Source organism: Camarhynchus parvulus, chromosome 29 (genome assembly GCF_901933205.1).
Source record: "Camarhynchus parvulus chromosome 29, STF_HiC, whole genome shotgun sequence".
NCBI classification, from domain to species: domain Eukaryota; kingdom Metazoa; phylum Chordata; class Aves; order Passeriformes; family Thraupidae; genus Camarhynchus; species Camarhynchus parvulus.
In genome coordinates, this window is record NC_044599.1 from 2,976,793 (window position 1) to 2,995,215 (window position 18,423).

Genomic DNA, 18,423 nt, shown 5'->3' on the forward strand with positions numbered 1-18,423 from the left:
ACAGCCCCGGGCACCCCCCCGACACCCCCAAACCAACTGGGGGGCCAGGACCCCTAAATTAGGCCGCTGCCCCCCCCCGCTGCTCCAAAATGGGGAGGAGGGGGGGGCAGAGGGTAGCCAGGGGTTTTGGGGTGCGGTGGCACCCCGAGAGAAAAGGGCCCCACAAAGCCCCACCCGGAGGGACCCAGGCACCCCAAAATGGCCAAAAGGGGGTCCTGGCACCCCAAAAGAAGCCCTGGCATTCCAAAACAGACCCAGGCACCCCAAAATGAGCTCTGAGGGCCCAGGGTAGGTGCTTGTACCCCCAGACTGACCCAAGTACCCTGGAACTGGTTCTGACAGCCCAGAGGGTATCTGGGAACCCCAAAACAGACCTGAGATGGGCCCTAGCACCCCCTGAGGGAACTGGCCACCCCCAAAAAAACCCTGGCACTCCAAGATGGGTCCTGAAACCCCAGAAATGGGCCGTGGCCCCCCAAAACTGGAATGGGCCCCGGCATGCCAAAACGGTCCCAGGCAGCCCAGGATGGGCACAGACACCCTAAAACTGCTCTGGACGTCCAAGAAAGGACCCAGGCACCCCAAAACGGGGATTGCTATCCCAAAACAAGTCCTGACACCCCTGAAGGGTCCTGACGCCCCAGGAGGGACCCTCGTACCCCCAAACAGATATTGACAGCCCAGGATGGGTCCTGGCACCCCAAAACACAGACAGACATCCAAAAAGGGACCTGGGCACGTTGCATGGTCACAGACACCCCAGGAGGGACCCTGGTGCCCCAGGATGAGTCCTGGTACCCCAAAACAAACCCAGGCACCCACAGATGGGTTCTGGCACCCCAATACAGACCCGGGCACCCCAGGATAGGTCTTGGCACCTGGGAGAGATCCAGGCAACCCCAGACAGGTATTTGCACCCTGGGATGGGTCCTGGCACCCCAAAACTGGTCCTGGCACCCCAGGACGGGTGCCGGGCACCCCAAGATTGGTCCTGGCAGCCACAGATGGGTCCTGGCACTCTAAAACAGATTCTAGGACCCCCAAACACACCCAGAGACCCCAAAACTGATCTGGCAACACCAAGACTTGTCCCAGTCCCCCAAGAAAGTCTTGGGAACCCCAAAACAACACCAGGCACCCCGAGATATGGATCCCACCACACCCAGATTGATCTGAGCACCCCAGTATCGTCCTGGCACCCCAAAACACCCCAAGCAGCCTGGGATGAGCCCTCCCGCACACCCCTCCCCCCTCAATTATCACCACTCCCGAATTTCCAAGGTTTTATTCCAGCAGCAAGCAGAACACCCGGGGGAGGCCCAGACCCCCCAGTTCCCACCCCCTGTCCAAGAGGGGACAATGGGGGCGTTGGAGCCCCCCGGGGGAGACTGGCCCTGGCACTGGCCCAGGTTGTCAGCAGAGGGTGCCTGGTGTCCTGTGGGGAGCTGGGGACCCCCGGGAAGGGGGCCAGGACGGAGGGGGGGCACACCAAGGGCGGGGCTCAGCAGGTCAGGACATGGGGGACCCCCACAGGAACGGGGGGACCTCCCAGGAAGGGAATGGGCTCAGCTGGCCTGGACAAGGCGGATTCCCCACCAAAGATCCCCCCAGGACATGGACAGGACCTCCCAGGAAAGGGGACTCAGGGGACTCGGGTAGCCTGGGCTTGGGGGGACCCCTCCGACAGGAAAGAGGGGACCTGGAGGGGGGGCTCAGCATGTCAGGACATGGGGGGACCCTCCCCCCCACCTCAGAAAAGGGGGTTCAGCTGGGGACGATATGGGGGAACACCCTGAGAAGGGGAGGCCCAGGGGTCTCAGCTGGGCTGGACATGAGGGACCCTCCAAGACACAGAGTGACCCCCAGGAAAGGGGGAGGGCTCAGCTGGGCTGGACATGGGGACCCCCTCTCAGGAAAGGGGGTTTGCTCGGCCAGGACTTACGGGGACACCCTGGGGGGACAGGGAACGTGGAGGAGCCCCCTGGAAAGGGGGGGTTCGGTTTGTGTGAGCATGGGGGACACCCCAGAAAGTGGGGCCCAGGGGGGCTCAGCAGGTCAGGATTTAGGGTTTGCTCAGGAAAGAGGGGGCTCAGCGCAGCCAGCCAAGCCCAGGCTTGGGAGTCCCTCAGGAAAGGGGGTTCAGCTTTCCAGGACGTCGGAGGACTCGGACACGAGCTTCCCGTCGCGGGTCTCAATCTTCTTGATGACGATGGCCCGGGATTTGAGGGGGGCCGTGCTCTCGGGGGGTGGGGGCGGCACCGAGTACCCTGAGCTGACGAAGGCCCCCCCGAACGTCCCCCCAAATCCCCCCCAAAACCTCCCCCGAGTCCACCTGTGGGGAAGAGAGAGCAGCTGTGAGGAGGGGCACAGGAGGGGCACCCAAAATCGGGGGGTTCCGGGGACCCCCACAAACTCACCCAGGTACCCTGAAGGCTTGGTGTGGATGCTCAGGTTCTGCACAGCAGCCTCCAGCCTGGGGGATCCCCCAGATAGGATCAGTGATGGGGTGGGGGATAAAGGACATGGCCTGCGGGGAAATCTGGGGGGGTGAAGGTTGTCCCCCAAAACTTCCCCCTAAAGAGGAGCAGTGATGGGGGATTTATTTAAGGGACATGGCCAAAGTGGGGAGGGTTGGAGGGGTCCCCCAAACTGAGTGGTTTTGGGGGGAGAGGAATAAGGGACATGGTCAAGTGGGGGGGATTTGGGACGTTCACGGGATGTGAGATGTGGGACATGCAATGTCCATGGGATGTGCGATACCCACAGGGTATGGGATGTGTGATATGGGATTTCCATGGGACATGGGATAGCCACAGGGTATGGGATGTGGGACATGGGATGTCCATGGGACATGGGATATGGAATGTGGGATTCCCCTGGAATATAGGATCCTCACAGGATATGGGACATGGAGTACAGGATGTTCATGGTATCCAGGATGAAGGGCATGGTAAAGGGATGGGTTATGGGATGGAGAACAGGACACTAGGTGTGAGATATGGATGCCCAGAGGTTATGGGATGTGGGATGCAGTGGGTTATGGGATATGGGATGCCCATGGGATCTGGGATTTGGGACTGGGGCTTCCCACCTGCTCTCCTCGCCCTCCAGCAGCTTCCTGTAGGTCGCAATCTCGATGTCCAGGGCCAGCTTGACATTCATGAGCTCCTGGTACTCCCGGAGCTGCCGGGCCAGGTCCTGCTTGGCCTGGGCCAGGGCCCCCTCCAGGTCGGTCAGCTTGGCCCGGGCATCCCTCAGTGCCAGCTCCCCGCGCTCCTCAGCCTCAGCTACGGCCGCCTCCAGCCCAGAGCGCTGTGGGACAGGACACTGAGCCCAGCATCCCCCCGGACCAGTGTCCCCACGACCCAAAATCCCCAGTATCCCAATGTCTCTCGCCCCCTCAGTGTCCCCATGTCCCAGTATACCCAGTGTCCCAGTATTCCATGTCCTGTCATCCTCTGTGGTCCAGTATCCCTGTGTCCCAGTATTCCCCACCCCCCCGTATCCCTCATATCCCACTATGCCTCACCCCCCTTTTCCCACCAGTATTCCCAGCCCCCCAAAATCCCCCATGCCTCCGAGCCATCGCTCTCTCCTCCCATTTCCCAGATGACATCCCAAGGGATCCTTGGGAATCCAGTGTGGGGGTTCCCAGGGGGCACTGGGGGATGTGTGGGGGAGGGGCAGGCCGTACGCTTCCAAATTTCCATCCAAGTTGGACGCCAAACCTGATTTTTCAGAGCCTCAATCTCTGCCTGGATCCGCTGGATGCGCCGGTTCAGCTCCTGGATCTGGCTGCGGGTCTGGCGCAGGTCGTCCCCCTGCTTCCCAGCTGCTGTCTTCAGCTCCTCGTACTGGAGATACCAGACAGGGGTGGCAATGTGGGGCATCCCCCAAACCCACCAGTGCCCCAAAACTGGTAGGAAAAAGCTGGGATGTGGCCAAACATGGAGGGATAGTCCAGAGTGGGGTGCAGTAGGTCAGGCTGGGTTTGGGGCTGGGATCTTGGAGGGACGGAGATGGGGGGACCCCCCTTTATCACCAGCACCCCAAAAATTTGGAATGGAAGAGCTGGGATTTGCCTGTATCAAGAAGGATGTTCCAACAGGGATCTGGGATCTCAGGGGATGGACATGAGGGGACCCCTCTCTTCCCCAGCACACCAAAACCAGGGTGGAGAGAGCTGGGGTGTGGCCATGCCAGGAGGGATGCTCCAGCTGGGATGCCATGGGTCCGGTTTGGAGTCAGGGTCTTGGTGGGATGGGGAGTGGGGAGCCTAATTTTTCTACCCCAAAAATTCAGAGGAAAGCGATGGGATGCAGCGCTGCTGGGAGGGCTGATCCAGCTGGGATATGGCGGCTCTCATTGGGATGTGGTGGGTCTGGCTGGGCTTGAATCTGGGATCCCAGTGGGATGAGGCCCCCCACTTTCCACCAGCATCCCAAAACAGAGGATGAAAGAGCCTGGGAAGTTCTGGCACTGGGATCTGCACCAGGAATGGAGATGGGGGCCCCTCCCTGCCCCGTGGCTCCCCGAGACTGGGGTGAGCCCACGCCAGGGGGAACACTTCAGGCTGGGATGTGGCAGCTACAGTTGGGTCTCAAGCCAGAATTTCTCCCACGCAGCAGCTGCTCCCTCCAGGGCAGGGAGGAAGATGAGGAGGAGGAGGAGGAGGAGAAGGAGGAGGAAGGATTTGGGGCAGGGAGGAGGAGGAAGAGAAAGATGTTTCAGGAAGCAGGAAGGAGGAGGAGGATGGGGCAGGGAGGAGGAGGAAGATGCAGCAAGGAGGAAGAGGAAGGTTCAGGGAGCATGGAGGAGGTGACAAGGAGGAAGAAGGACTGAGGCACAGGGAGGAGGAGGATGGGGCAGAGAGGGAGGAGGATGAAGGCTTGGGAACTAGGAGTAGGATTGGGGAGAAAGGAAGAGGATGAAGACTTGAGAAGCAGGGAGGAGGAAAGCTCAGGGCAGGGAGGAGAAGTAGGAATAAGAAAGGATGGGCCAGGGAGGAGGATGAAGGCTCAGGGTGTGGAAGAGGAGGAGGAAGTTTTAGGGAGCAGGAAGGAGGAGAAAGTGTCAGGGGGAGGAAGAGGAGGAGAAAGGATTAGGGAGAAAAGAGGAGAAAGATGAAGGTTTGGGGAGCAGGCAGAGAGGAGGAGGATTAGTGGGTAAGCAAGGAGGAGGAAGAAGGTTTGAGGAACAAAGAGGAGGAGGAAGAGGAGGATGAAGATGAAGGCTTGGGCAGCAGCAGAGGGTGCTCTCCTGACCTTGACCTGGTAGAGGCCTTCAGCCTCAGCACGGCTGCGGCCGGCGATGTCCTCGTACTGCGCCCGCACGTCCGCCAGGACCCCGGCCATGTCCAGCTGGCGGCTGTTGTCCATGGATACCACCACGGCCGTGTCCGACACCTGCGCCCGCAGCTCCTGCAGCTCCTGCGTGCATGGGGAGTGCCTTTAGCAGGGGGGCACCCCCCAAATCCAGGCACCCCAAATCCCAGGCACCCCCAAACCTCTTCATAGAGCTGCCGCAGGAAGTTTATCTCATCCGTGAGGCTCTCCAGGCGTGATTCCAGCTCCACCTTGGACATGTAGGCTTCATCCACGTCCTGCGGGAACACCCCTGTCACCCCCTGTTCCCAGCACCCCCAGGGACCCCCCCAGCAACCCCTTGGTCTCAGGGACTCCCCCCATGTCGGGGTCCCCCCTCAGTGTCGGGGTTCCCCCACCTTTTTGAGCAGGACAAACTCGTTCTCCTTCTCTGTGCGGTGGTTGATCTCCTCCTCATACCTGGGCAGGGGGACACAAGGGTGGGGGGGGACAGGGGCACATGGAGAAGTGGGAATGGGGAACATGGGGACATGGGGATAGGGGGACCATGGGCATATGGGAATCGGGGAACATGGGGACATGGGCACGGGGTGACATGGGGATATGGGAATGGGGGAACATGGGGATATGGGCACGGGGTGACATGGGGACAGGGATACAGAGACAGTAGGGAGGGGACATGGTAACAGGGGGAACATGGGTCTATGGGGACATTGGGACATAGAGGGATATGAGGATGGGTGACATGGGAACATGGGGACACAAGGGGATGGGAGGACATGGAGAGGTGGGGACAGGGGGACAGAGGGACAAGGTGATGGGAGGATGTGGGGACATAGGGAGGACTTAGACCAGGGATGTGGGGACATGAGGATACAGGGAGACCCAGGGACATGGTGGGGACATCGAGAGCCATGGGGACAGGGGCACACGGGGATGAAGGGATGTGCGGGTGAGGGCACACAGGGTGGGGACACAGGGATATGTGGAGGAACACTCGGGGACACAGCCGTGCCCTTGAACTCCTCCAGGAGGCTGCAGGCGTGGCCTGGGCGGCATCAGCAGGCACAAGGTGGCATTGCGGGGCTACAAGGGGGGCTACAAGGTGGCACTGGGGGGTTGTGGGGGGTCTGGGGAGACATGGGAGTACCCGGGAGATTTAGGGGACATCTGGGGACACTGACTTGGCCTTGAACTCCTCGACCAGCCCACGGACGTGGCCAAGCTCCGTGCGCAGCCGCTGCCGCTCCTGCCCGAACGCCTCCAGCTGCCGCCGCAGGGTCCCCGCGTAGCCCTCGAGGAGCCCCCCCAGGCTGCTGCGGGGAGGGGGCTGTGCCCGCAGGAGCCCCCACTTGGTCTCCAGGAGTTTGTTCTGCTGCTCCAGGAACCGCACCTGCGGACAGGGAACAGCACCCCAAAACCAGCCAAAATCACTCCACAATCACACCTGGAGGAAAGCAGGATCAGGGGCACTCCTGTACCTCAAAATCACCCCAAAGCCACCTCCACCCCCAAATCACACCTGGCGGAAAAGGGGTCAGGGGCACTCCCATACCTCAAAATCACCCCCACCCCAAAATCACACCTGGAGGAAAGGGGGCCAGAAGCAATCCCAATCGCCAGAATCACCTCAAAATTACTCCACACCCCAAAATTACCCCAAAATCACCCCGGCACCCCAAAACCCCACTTGGGTGAAAGCAGGATCTGGGGCACTCCCATACCTCAAAATCACCCCAAAAACATTTCCATCCCCAATTCATACCTGGGGGGAAAGGGGGAAAAGGGAATCAGAACCCCAAAATTACCCCCAAATCACCCCCAGGGGAATGGGTTGGGCTGGAGGGGGGCATGGAGTGGAAGGTGGGGTGCAGGGGGGAGATTTGGGGTCTTGGGGCAAGCTGGAGTCTGTGTGTCCTTGGGTAACTTGGGAGGGGGTTCAGGGTGTCCCCAAAAGGGGATGTCAATGTCTCTGAGGGTGTCAGAAAGTCTCCAAAGGTGCTCAGGAGGTCCCAGCTGATCCAGAGAGTCCTGAAGGGTACCTGGAAGGGCTTCTCAGTGTCCCCAGGGGTCTCAGGAGGGCCCCAAAGGTGCTTGGGATGTCCCATCTGAGACTCAGGGGGTCCCAGAGAAGGTCTCAATGTCCCCAAGGGTGCAGAAGTCCCCAAAGATGTTCAGGAGGTCCCAAGGTGTTTAAATGTCCCCAGGTGTGCCAAGATGTCCCAGGTGCCCCAGGAGGTCCCAGAAGCCAGTCCCCAGGGTGGTCCCCCCCCTCGTCGGGGTCCCCCCAGCCCCACCTTGTCGATGAAGGCAGCGAATTTGTCGTTGAGGGTCTTGATCTGCTCCTTCTCCTCCCGGCGCAGCTCCTGCAGCTCGGGATCCACGGCCACGTCCAGCGGCGCCAGGAGACTCCGGTTGATGGTGACGGCCGTGATGCCCCCGCCCGGCACCCACGAGGGTCCCCCGAGCCCCCCGGAGCCGCCCCGGAGCCCCCCGTAAGGGCCGAGGGCCGGGGCCGTGCTCATCCTCAGCGCCGGAGCGGCCGTGAAGGAGCGGGACGAGAAGGAACGGCCCGGAACGGCCGAGCTGCTCCGCAGCGGCTGCCGGGGGATGGAGACCGACATCTGAGAGGGGAGAGTGGGAACAGAGGCTGGAGAGAGCCTGCCAAGCGCTCGGGAGGTGAGAAAGGAGGGCGGCTGGAGGATGAGGAAGCTGGAGAAGACTGGGAGGAGGTTGGAAGTTGGGAAAGGAGGTAGGAGGGAGTTTGGAAAGAGGTTGGAAAGTGGATGAAGAAGGTCGGGGAGGGTTGGAAGAGGGTTGGAGGAGGCTGCAGGGAGGATGGAGAAGGTTAGAAGGAGGATGAGGAGATTGGTGCAAGTTTGGAAGAGGGTTGGAGAAGATCCTCAGCTGAGGAGGACGAGGACGACTGGAGAAGGCTGAGGTCGGCTGGAAGAGGCTGAAGAGGCTCAGGATGATGAGGACGGCTGGAGCAGGTTGGAGAAGGCTGAGGACGAGGCCGAAGGCCGCGCTCGGGGCAGGGAGGCTCCGGCGGCAGCCCCGGCAGGACCGGCCGGACGGGTCGGGGCAGGACGGGCCGGGCCGGGCGGAGCGGCCGGGCGGGTTCCGGGCGCCTTCCCGGTTTGGTTCCCGGGTTTGTTCTCGGGGCCGGGGGAGGAGAAGCGGGGGGAGGGACCGGAGTTTTAACCCCTTCGGGACGTGGGATTGGCGGGATCACCGGGATCCACCGGCATCGGGACGGGAGGGTACGTGGGGCTGGGCTTACCCAAAAATGCGGGTCCCTGTGCTCCCCACCCCCCTCCGCACCCCCTCCCGAAGGAGGAGACCCACCGACACTCCCTAGGGAGTGTCCCCAGCCCTGTCCCCACTGTGTCCCCACACCTGAGTCTCCTAATCTGAGTCCCTGACTCATGTCACCAAGTCCTGTCACCCAGTTTGGGCCCCCGACCCCAGTCCGGATCCTCCTAATCTCAGCCCCCAACCCCTGACCCAAGCCCTTGTCCCCAGTTTGTCCTCCAGTCTGGGTGTCCAGACCAATGTCACCACCCTGTGCCCCCCAGTCTGTGTCCCCAGCACCACATCCCCAATCTGTGACCCCAAACTATTCCCCCAGCCCCTGACCCCAGCCCCTGTCCCCAGATCACAACATGGGACTCCAGTCACATCACTCCAAATCTAGCTCCAGACCTGTCCCCAGCCCTGTCCCCAGGCCTCACCAGGGCCAGTCCCCGGTGCCAAACTCAGCAGCAAAATAGGGAAAACATCCCCAAAAGGGCGTGGGATGGATGGAAGGATGGAAGGAGGTGAGTTCAGGTGAGTGCAGGTGGGTCTGACAGGTGCCAGTGTGTGCAGTGGTGTCTCCAGCCCAGACTTGCCCGGCACGAGGGCGGCACACGCTGGGCATTGGGAGGGCGGCGCCCACGGGTTTGGAATCCTGCAGTTGGGATCTAGAGGGAGGGAGCTTCCTTCCTTCCTTCCTTCCTTCCTTCCTTCCTTCCTTCCTTCCTTCCTTCCTTCCTTCCTTCCTTCCTTCCTTCCTTCCTTCCTTCCTTCCTTCCTTCCTTCCTTCCTTCCTTCCTTCCTTCCTTCCTTCCTTCCTTCCTTCCTTCCTTCCTTCCTTCCTTCCGCCACTTCCTTCCGCCACTTCCTTCCGCCACTTCCTTCCGCCACTTCCTTCCGCCACTTCCGCCACTTCCTTCCTTCCTTCCTTCCTTCCACCACTTCCTTCCTTCCTTCCGCCTCCTTCCGCCACTTCCGCCACTTCCTTCCTTCCTTCCTTCCTTCCACCACTTCCTTCCTTCCTTCCGCCACTTCCTTCCGCCACTTCCTTCCTTCCTCCCTCCCTCCCTCCCTCCCTTCTTTCCCCTCCTTCCCTTCCCTCCCGAATCCATCCTGATTCCACCGGGGGTGGGTCAATAGGTCTGAGCAGCCCAGCCCCACAGGGAGGGTCTCAAGCCCCCCCAGACCTGAGACGCCCGGGAGGGGACACGATTTGCTCCCCCCTCCACCCCCCCAGAGGCTCCCACCACCTCCAGCTCCCTCTCTAAATCCCGCCCGTCTTATCAGGAAGGAATTTCCAGAGATAACCCTGGAAGGGGGGTAGGGTGGGTCCCAGACCCTGCAGGACACTGCCCCAGACCCCCAAGACCACCCAAGGAGCAGTGGGGACCCCCTAAGCCCTTGACGGCCCCAGCTGAGCCCCCCCTCTCCATCAGATGGGGACACTGAGGCACGGAGGGACACAGGGGGAACACGGGGTGGCCGTGAGGTGACGGGGGGATGGGGGAGGTTATGGGCATGGGGGGGACTCGGGGGGACACGAGGAGTGAACACTGGGGGATACCGGGTGACACGGGAGGGACACACCGGAGGGACGTGCGGGGACACCGCGGGCTCACAGGGACATGGGGGACATTTGGGAACCGGGGGACACAGGGGCAAGCCGGGAGGGGGAACACGGCGGGCCGGGGGGGACACGGGTGGGACACGTCACCCACCCGGAACGCCCGGAATGTTCCCGATAAGGCCCAGGGTGGGAGCACCCCCGCCCCTCCCCTGCGTCCTTCAGGGGGTCCCAGGGGGTCCCCAAAGAGGGACGAGGCCACTGGACCCCGGGCGAGACCCCCGGGACCCTTGGGTCCGGCACCTTGGGGACCCCGCGGGGAAAATGGAGAAAAAAGAAGGGAAAGGAGGCAAAAAGGGGGAGAAGGGGGAGATGAGGCAGAACAGGGTAAAATTTGGCGGAAGTGGGGGAAAATGGGGAAAAACTGGGCAGGAATGGGGCAGAATGAAGGGAATGGAAGGGGAAGGAATGGGGCAAAGCAGAGAAAAACGTGGGTGAAAAGGGAAATGGGAGAAAAAGGGGAAGGGCAAAATGGGCAGAAACGGCAAAAAAAAAAAAAAGTGGGGGGGAAACCAGCAAAACTGGACAGAGATGGGGCAAATTCGGGTAAAAAGGGATAAATGGGACATGAATGGGATAAAACAGGGCAAGATCAGGCAAAAAGGGTTAAAGTGGGACGAGAATGGGATAAAATTACAAAATAGGGCAAAAATTAGTAAAATGGGACAGGAATGGGGTAAGACAGCAAAATGAGGCAAAACAGCAAAATGGGAAGATTTTGCAGAGATGGAGGGAAATGGAGCAAAAAGACAGGAATGGAGGAAATGGGGAAAATGAGAAATGGGCAAAAATGGGACAAAAATGAGATAAAGCAAGGCAGGGATGGCGCAAAAGGGGGCAAAAATGAGTAAATGGGATATGAACAGGGCAAAATAGGACAAAATGGGGCAAAATGGGGAAAACAAAGCAAAACAGGGCAGGAACAGGGTAAAACAGGGGGTCTCAGGTCAGACAGGGGCTGCAGCAGTGCAAAGATCAGTAGGGTGATGTGGAGCTGGCTATGGTGACCCGAAAATGTGTGGGGCTGACCCTGCCCCACATCCCACAGTTCTGGGGCCGAGTCCTATTCCTTTGACCCCACCTCACAGTTATGGGGTCGATGCCATCATTCTGAACACACACCACAGGTTCTGGGTCAGACACCCATCCCTCCAACCCTCATCCTATAAGTTCTGGGGCTGATTCCTTTCCCTCTGCCCCCCCACCCCACAGTTCTGGGTCATACCCCTTTCCACCCACTCCACACCCCACAAGTTTTGGGGTTGATTCCCTTTTCCCTGCCCTGCATCTCCCGGTTCTGGGTCAGACTCCCAAACCTCTGCCTCACATCCCACGAGTTTTGGGGCTGATTATTTTCCCTCACACCCCACTCCTCAGGTTTTGGGGCCGGTCCCCGCAGGAACAAAGCCCTGGGCCGGCTCCAGCCGCACCTTCCCTTCCCGGGAGCGAGGCCGTGGGGAGGTGCCGTGGGGCCGCTCCCGGCTATAAATCCCGGCCAGAATTCCCGCCCGGAATTCCATCCGTGCGTCCGTCCGTGCGACTCTCGGGCTCCCGCCGTCGCGTCACCGTCCCCATGAGCTTCTCCCGCCGCACCGTCTATTCCAGCTCCGTCCGCTCCGGCGGGATCGGGACCCTCGGGACCCCCGGGATCGCCCCCGGCCGCCGCTTCGCCCCCGTGGGCAGCGCCGCGAGCGTGTACGCGGGGGCGGGGGGCGCGGGGTCCCGGATCTCCGTCACCCGCACCCTGAGCAGCGCCGGGGGCGCCTTTGGGGCCGGTTATGGAGCCGGTTATGGGGTCGGCCTGGGGGGCAGCGTCCTCCTGGGGGGCTCCGGGGCCGTGGCCAACGAGAAGGAGGCGATGCAGGACCTCAACGACCGCCTGGCCACGTACCTGGAGCAGGTGCGGAGACTGGAACGGGAGAACCGGCGCCTGGAGACCCAAATCCGGGAGTTTATGGCCCAAAAGGGACCCAGCGCCCACGACTGGAGCCCCCAGTGGGAGCTGATAGAGGAACTACGGGACAAGGTGGGGGCGCGGGGGGGGGTTGGGGTTAAACATTAACTGGGAAGGGGGAGGGAAAGAGCTGAACTTTGTATCTGTGGGAGGTCTGTACGTCCCTGGGAGGGCATAGGGGGGCTTGCGGGAGGTCTGTAAATCCCGTGGGTGGGGGGCTCGGGGGTTTTTCTCCCCACGGGGGAAGCAAAGGGACGTGACCAAGGCCACCGCGGTGGGGCAGTATCGAAGGAGCCCGCCCTCCATTCTTACCCCGATTTTTGGGTAAATTAGACCCCCCCCCCGTCTCCCCAAAGCCCCTCCTGGAGCCTCCCCAAGGTGACGGGCACCCCTCCCCCTCCACACACACCTAGGCGCCCCCGCCCCGCCCCCACCCTGGGCTATCGCAGCTTTTCCGGGGCGAGGCCCTGCAGGGAAGGGGGGCCGGGGAAGCCATCCTGCCACGGCGGCGGTGACACGTGTCCCTGTGTCCCTGCGTCCCCGTGTGTGTCCCTGTGTCTGCGTGTCCATGTGTCCCACTCACCTGTCCTCCCATAGCCATGTGTTCACCTGAGGCTGTGTGTCTGTGTGTGTCCACCCGTGTCTCCTCATGTCTGTGTGTCCCTCCACATGTCCCCCATCTGTGCACTCCCATGTCCACGTGTGTCCCCCTGTCTGTGTCTCCCCATGCCCCCCCATGAGTCCCCATTTCCCTGTGTCCACTCGTGTCCGTGTCCCCATGCCCATGTGTCCATCTGTCCCTGCATGTCCTCATATATGCACCTGTGTTCCCCCATGTCCGTGTGTCCCCTGTATCCATGGGTGTCCTTGTGTCCCCATCCCAGATCCTGGAGAGCACGGTGGAGAATGCACGCACCGTGCTGCAGATTGACAACGCTCGGCTGGCAGCCGACGACTTCCGGGTCAAGTGAGGGAGGGATACTTGGGATACTGGGAATACTGGGGATACTGGGAGTAATGGGGGTGGGAACATGGCAGGGGTGACATAGGAACGAGGATGGAGTGGGAATGGGGATGGAAATGGGGGTGGGAATATGATGGAAAAGAGGGTGGAGATGGGGTGGAAATAGGGGTGGGAATGGGGATGGGGTGGAAATGGAGTTGGAAACAAGGTGGGAATGGAGATGGGAAATGGGGTGGGATTGGGTAGGAATGGGGAGGAAGACAGAGGGGGGATGAGGGTGAGGATGGGGGTGTGAATGGGGATGAGGATGGGGATGGAGACGAGGTGGGGATGAAGACAAGGACGAGGATGGAAACAGTGGGGATGGGAAGGGGGATAAGGATGGTGAGGGAGATGGGATGGAGACCAGCATGGAAACAGGAGTGGGAATAGGAATAGGGTGGAAATGGATGGAGATGGGGATGGGTACTGGGGGAGAATAGGTGGCAATGGGAGTGAGGATGAGGATGGGATGGAGGCTGAATGGGGATGGGTGGGAAGGAGGTGGGTACAGGAATTGGAATGGGGTGGAGATGGGATGGGGATGTGCACAAGGACAAGGGTGCAAATAGGAGTGGTAGTGGAGACTGGATGTGGACAGGGACAGGGATGGGCTGAGGATGGAAATCAGGATAAGGACAAGGTCAAAGATGGAAACAGGAGTGGGAATGGGGGTGGGAAACTGGATAGGGACAGCTGTAGGTGAGAGTTGGGATGGGACAGGAATGGGAACATGGATGGAGATAGGGATGGGACAGAACTGGAGATGAGGATGAGGAATAGGATGAGACAGGAATGGGAACAGGAACAGGGGATGAAAATGGGGATGAAGAGAAGGAGAAGGATGAGAATGAGAATGGGGACAGATACAAAGATAGGATGAGTGGAGGTGGCAGAGGAGATGAGACAGGGATAAGAACATGGATGAAGACAGCAATGGGATGAGGTCAGGTGGGGCTGGAGATGGAAATGAGATGAGGGTGGGACAAGGAGATGGGCTGGAATTGAAAATGGAGATGAGGACGAGGATGGGAAGGGAAATGGAGAAGGAAATGAGGATGAGGATGAGGATGGGGATGAGAATGAAAATGGATATGAGACTGAGGATGAGAATCATGGGAATGGGATAGGGATGGGACAGGGATGGGGAAAGTGATGTCATGGGGATGGAAATGGGGATGAAGATGAGGGTGATGGGACAGGGATGGGGAGAAAGATGTTTTGGGGATGGAAACAAGGCTGTGCATGATGGGGATTGAACGAGGATGAGGAAAAGGCTCTGTTGGGCTGGGGATGGAAATGGGGCTGATGATGGGGGTGGGGGAAAAGGATACATCAGGGACAGAAACAGGGCCAAGGACAAGGACAAAGTAATGAACGGGCACAAGGCTGGCTCGGCTCCATGTCCCAGTCTGGCTCTCCGTTTCTGTGGCATGTCCAGGTTTGAGGCAGAGCTGGCCATCCGCCTGTCAGTGGACAGCGACATCGCCGGGCTGCGCAAGGTCCTGGACGACACCAACATGACGCGGCTGCAGCTCGAGGGGGACATCGAGGCCCTGCGCGAGGAGCTGATCCTGCTGCGCAAGGACCATGACCAGGTGCATCCAGAGGACTTGGGGGGCTTGGGAGGGGCTGTGGGACCCCAAACTGACCCATGCTGCCTCCAGGAAGTGCAGGACCTGCGGGCGCAGGCCTCGCAGTCAGCGCTGACGGTGGAGGTGGACACTCCGCAGTCGCAGGATTTAGGGAAGGTCCTGGGAGAGCTGCGGGCTCAGTATGATGCCCTGGCCCAGAAAAATCTGGAGGACCTGGAGAAGCAGTGGGGGCAGCAGGTAAGGAACCCTAAAAAACCTCAAATCCCACCCAAAACCAGCCCTGAAATGATCCTGGGGGAGCTGTGGATCCAGGACAATGGCTCTGGAGGACCAGGAGAAGCAGAGGGGGTGGGAGTTGGAGACCCCAAACCCCCACCAGTCCACATCCAAGGGTCCCCAATGACACTCCATAGGGGTGTCCCCAACGGGGGGCTACCAGAGGGTCCCAAAAATGGGGAAACCCCTTTTGGGGGGTGTCCCCAGGCTGGCATGGGAGGTCCCCAAAGAAGCCCCACAAAGCCAGGGGGAAGAGGGGTGGCAGACCCAGGGGGGGCCTGGGTGGACGCTCGGGACATTTTCAGGGGGAGTCCTGGGGTGAACTGCTCCAGGAGGTTCCTGGTCCAACCTTGGGGACACTTTTGGGATGGCCTCTGTCCAAGGCGCAAGTTTGGAGCCCCTCCTAGGGCACCCCCACGATGTGGGACCCCCATTAGGGTCCCATGCCTGAGTCTGGCTCTTCTTGGGATGGTCTCACTCCCCCACCTCCCCTCCAGGACTTGGGGTGCCCGTGGTGGGTGGGACCAAGGCTGCTGCCCCCCAGACCCCAAGGTTGCCCCCAGGCCCCCCCAGACCCCTTCTTTCCCTCCCAGATCACGGAGACCACCCTGGAGGTGACGCAGAGCACGAAGGACCTGGACGTGGCACGAGGCACTGTTGGGGCGCTGCGTCGCTCACTGCAAACCCTTGAGATCGACCTTGAGGCCCTGCGCAACCAGGTACCCCAAAATTCCCCAAACTCGCCCAAAAAAACCCAAGCCCCTCCCAAATCCCTCAATTCACAGCCTCACATTCCCAACTCCCCCTCCAAAAAACCTAGCTCCCCTTAATCCATGGCTCCAGAGCCCCAAACCCCCTCCAACCCCCAACCCATAACTCCAGCCCCACAAAGGCCATTTTTTGAGGTCTTGACCCCCCACCTCCCAAACCCTCCAAATCCCCCAGAACTCAGGGCTGGAGGTGGCACTGCCTGAGGCTGAGGCTCAGGGCAGGGTGAACCCCCACAAGACTCCCTAATCCTCCCCTGATCCCCCCAGAACACAGGTTTGGGGTCTGCATTGGCCAAAGCTCAGGGTGAACCCCCAGGTTTTGGGGTGAACCCGTGCACAACCCCTACATTCCCCTGAATGCGGGTCTGGAGTCACTGGCTGAGCCCAAGGAGACTCACCCCCCCATTTTCTTGGTACAGATCCTCCAATCACCCAATTTTAGGGGTTCTGGCTCCCCCAAAAACCCCTAATTCCCCCATGAACACCCCATAACTCAGATTTAGAGGCTGCCATGGTCGAGGCCGAGGCTCAGATCAAAGTGAAACCCCCCAAAACCGCCTTAACCCCCCAATCCCTCCAGAACGAGGGTCTGGAGGCAGCGCTGGCCGAGGCTGAAGCTTGGGATGAACTCGGGGTGCTGACTCCCCCAAACCCTCCTATTCACCCGGATTCCCCCAGAACGCGGGTCTGGAGGCGGCGCTGGCTGAGGCCGAGGCGCGGGCCGGGGCTCACCTGGCGCAGGTGCAGCTCCAGGTGAGCGCGGCCGAGGCAGAGCTGCGGGACGTGCGGGCGCAGCTCCAGCGGCAGAACGAGCAGCACCGGGAGCTGCTCGGCCTCAAGGACCGGCTCGAGGCCGAGATCGCGACATATCGGCAGCTGCTGGAGGGCGGCGAGGACTTCAGGTTAGCAGGGGAGGGACTGGGGAGGGGATCAGGTACGGGGGGTTCAGCTGGGGGGGAAGGAATTCAGATAGCGCCAGGGGGGAAGTTCAGGTGAGAGAGGAAGTTCAGGTACGGAGGGGTGAGTCCAGGTCAGGGGGGGAGGCCAGATCAGGGGAGGTTCAGGTGAGGGGGACGAGTTCAGGGGGGTTCAGGTGAGAGGGAAGTTCAGGTATGAGAGGGTTTCGGGGGGGGAGGTTTGGTGGAGAGGGAAGGAATCCAGGTACGGGGTGTTAGAAGTTCAGGTGAGGGGGGAATTTGGGGGTATAGTTCAGATATGGGTGGTTTGGGTGAGAAGGGGAAGGAAGGCAGGTACAGGGGGTGGGAGTTCAAATCAGAGGGGAGCTCAGGTACAAAGGGAGAATGTGGAGCAGGCATTCAGGTACAGGGGCTCAGGTGAGGAGGGGGAATTCAGGTTTTGGGGGAAGGTGAGTACAGAGAGCTCAGGTGAGGAAGTTTGGGGAGTGAGTTCAGGTAAAAGGGCTCGGGAGGAAAATTCAGAGGGATGGAAATTGAGGTGAGGGGGAAATGGAGACAGAGGGGGGACTATATGGGCTGGGAAGGGGATGGAAAGGGATAATTCCAGGAACTGAGTGTCCAGGTGCCATCCCTGGCATGGGGAGGGGACACCCACGGCAGATGAGACCCCTGTGATGAGGTGTCTGGGTCCCACCAGTTACAAGATTTTGGGGACAGCCAGGGGACAGCAGTGACATCCAGGGGGATGATCCCAGGAGATCACATATCCCAGCTCGGTCCTTCAGGATGGCCTGGGGATGGGGACAATGGTGACATCAGAGCGGATGAACCCCAGGTGTCCCAGTGTCTGGGTCCCAGCAGTTACAAGATTTTGGGAACAGCCAGGGGACAGGGGTGACACCCAGAGGGGACAATCTCCAGGGTGCTGGGACACCCCAGCCCATCCCACTGGACATGCCATCTCCATCACCTGTTCAGTGACACTGAGGGGGGGACACTACCGGCATGGGGAGGGGTCCCTGGGTGCCCCCACCCCTAACACCCCCCTCCCTGCAGCCTGAGGGATGCCCTGGACAAGGAGACCACGGCCACCACGGCAGGGACAGGGCCCACCCAGCGCGTGGTCACTGAGACCAGGGAGGTGAAGGTTCGCATGTACTGAGGGGGTCATGGGGGATCCCTGTCCCCCAAAACCCGGGGGAGGTCCCCAAGCTCCCCCCAGATCCAAATAAAGTGCTGGTTCCCATGAATGGGAGATGGGATGTGTTGGCGTGTCCTTCGGGGGGGGGGAATGGGGGGACATGGGGCTGAGACCGGGAGGAAACTGAGGCACGGGATGTGGGGAGCTGTCAGGGAAGGGATGGATTCCTGTACCCCCTCCTTGTCACCATCCCGACAACGACCCCCAGTCGCCCACGCTCCCCCGGGACGCCCCTTTTGCTCCCCGCTCATGTCGGGGTCCCTGGGGGCATCGACCTCGCAGAACCAGCCGGGAGGACCCCAAAACGTCCCTGTCCCCGCCGGCCCCGGGATCAGCACCGAGCGCCGTCCTGTCCTGAACCGCTCCCGGGGGGACACGGGGGGAGCGGGCGTCCCACTGCAGTACCCGAGGGTCCCGGTGCAGTGCTCAGGGGTCCCGGTGGGGTGCCCGAGGGTCCCGGTG

At 60.8% G+C, this 18,423-nt stretch overlaps 2 protein-coding genes across 2 annotated transcripts; one reads left to right on the top strand and one right to left on the bottom strand.

Moving 5' to 3' along the window:
• Positions 1-1,282: 1,282 nt before the first annotated feature.
• Positions 1,283-12,252, bottom strand: KRT8 (keratin 8). Its single transcript, XM_030967078.1, is given in 11 exon segments — positions 1,283-2,312; positions 2,315-2,332; positions 2,418-2,473; positions 3,092-3,312; positions 3,729-3,854; positions 5,265-5,429; positions 5,507-5,602; positions 5,723-5,783; positions 6,509-6,717; positions 7,622-7,948; positions 11,676-12,252. Coding segments are annotated over 11 exon segments (1,542 nt in total). The 5' UTR covers positions 11,766-12,252; the 3' UTR covers positions 1,283-2,139.
• KRT18 (keratin 18) lies at positions 11,699-17,995 on the top strand. Its single transcript, XM_030967080.1, has 7 exons — positions 11,699-12,271; positions 13,084-13,166; positions 14,644-14,800; positions 14,870-15,034; positions 15,667-15,792; positions 16,522-16,745; positions 17,817-17,995. The coding sequence occupies exons 1-7, from the start codon at positions 11,819-11,821 to the stop codon at positions 17,920-17,922; spliced, it is 1,314 nt and encodes a 437-aa protein (XP_030822940.1). The 5' UTR covers positions 11,699-11,818; the 3' UTR covers positions 17,923-17,995.
• Positions 17,996-18,423: the final 428 nt, after the last annotated feature.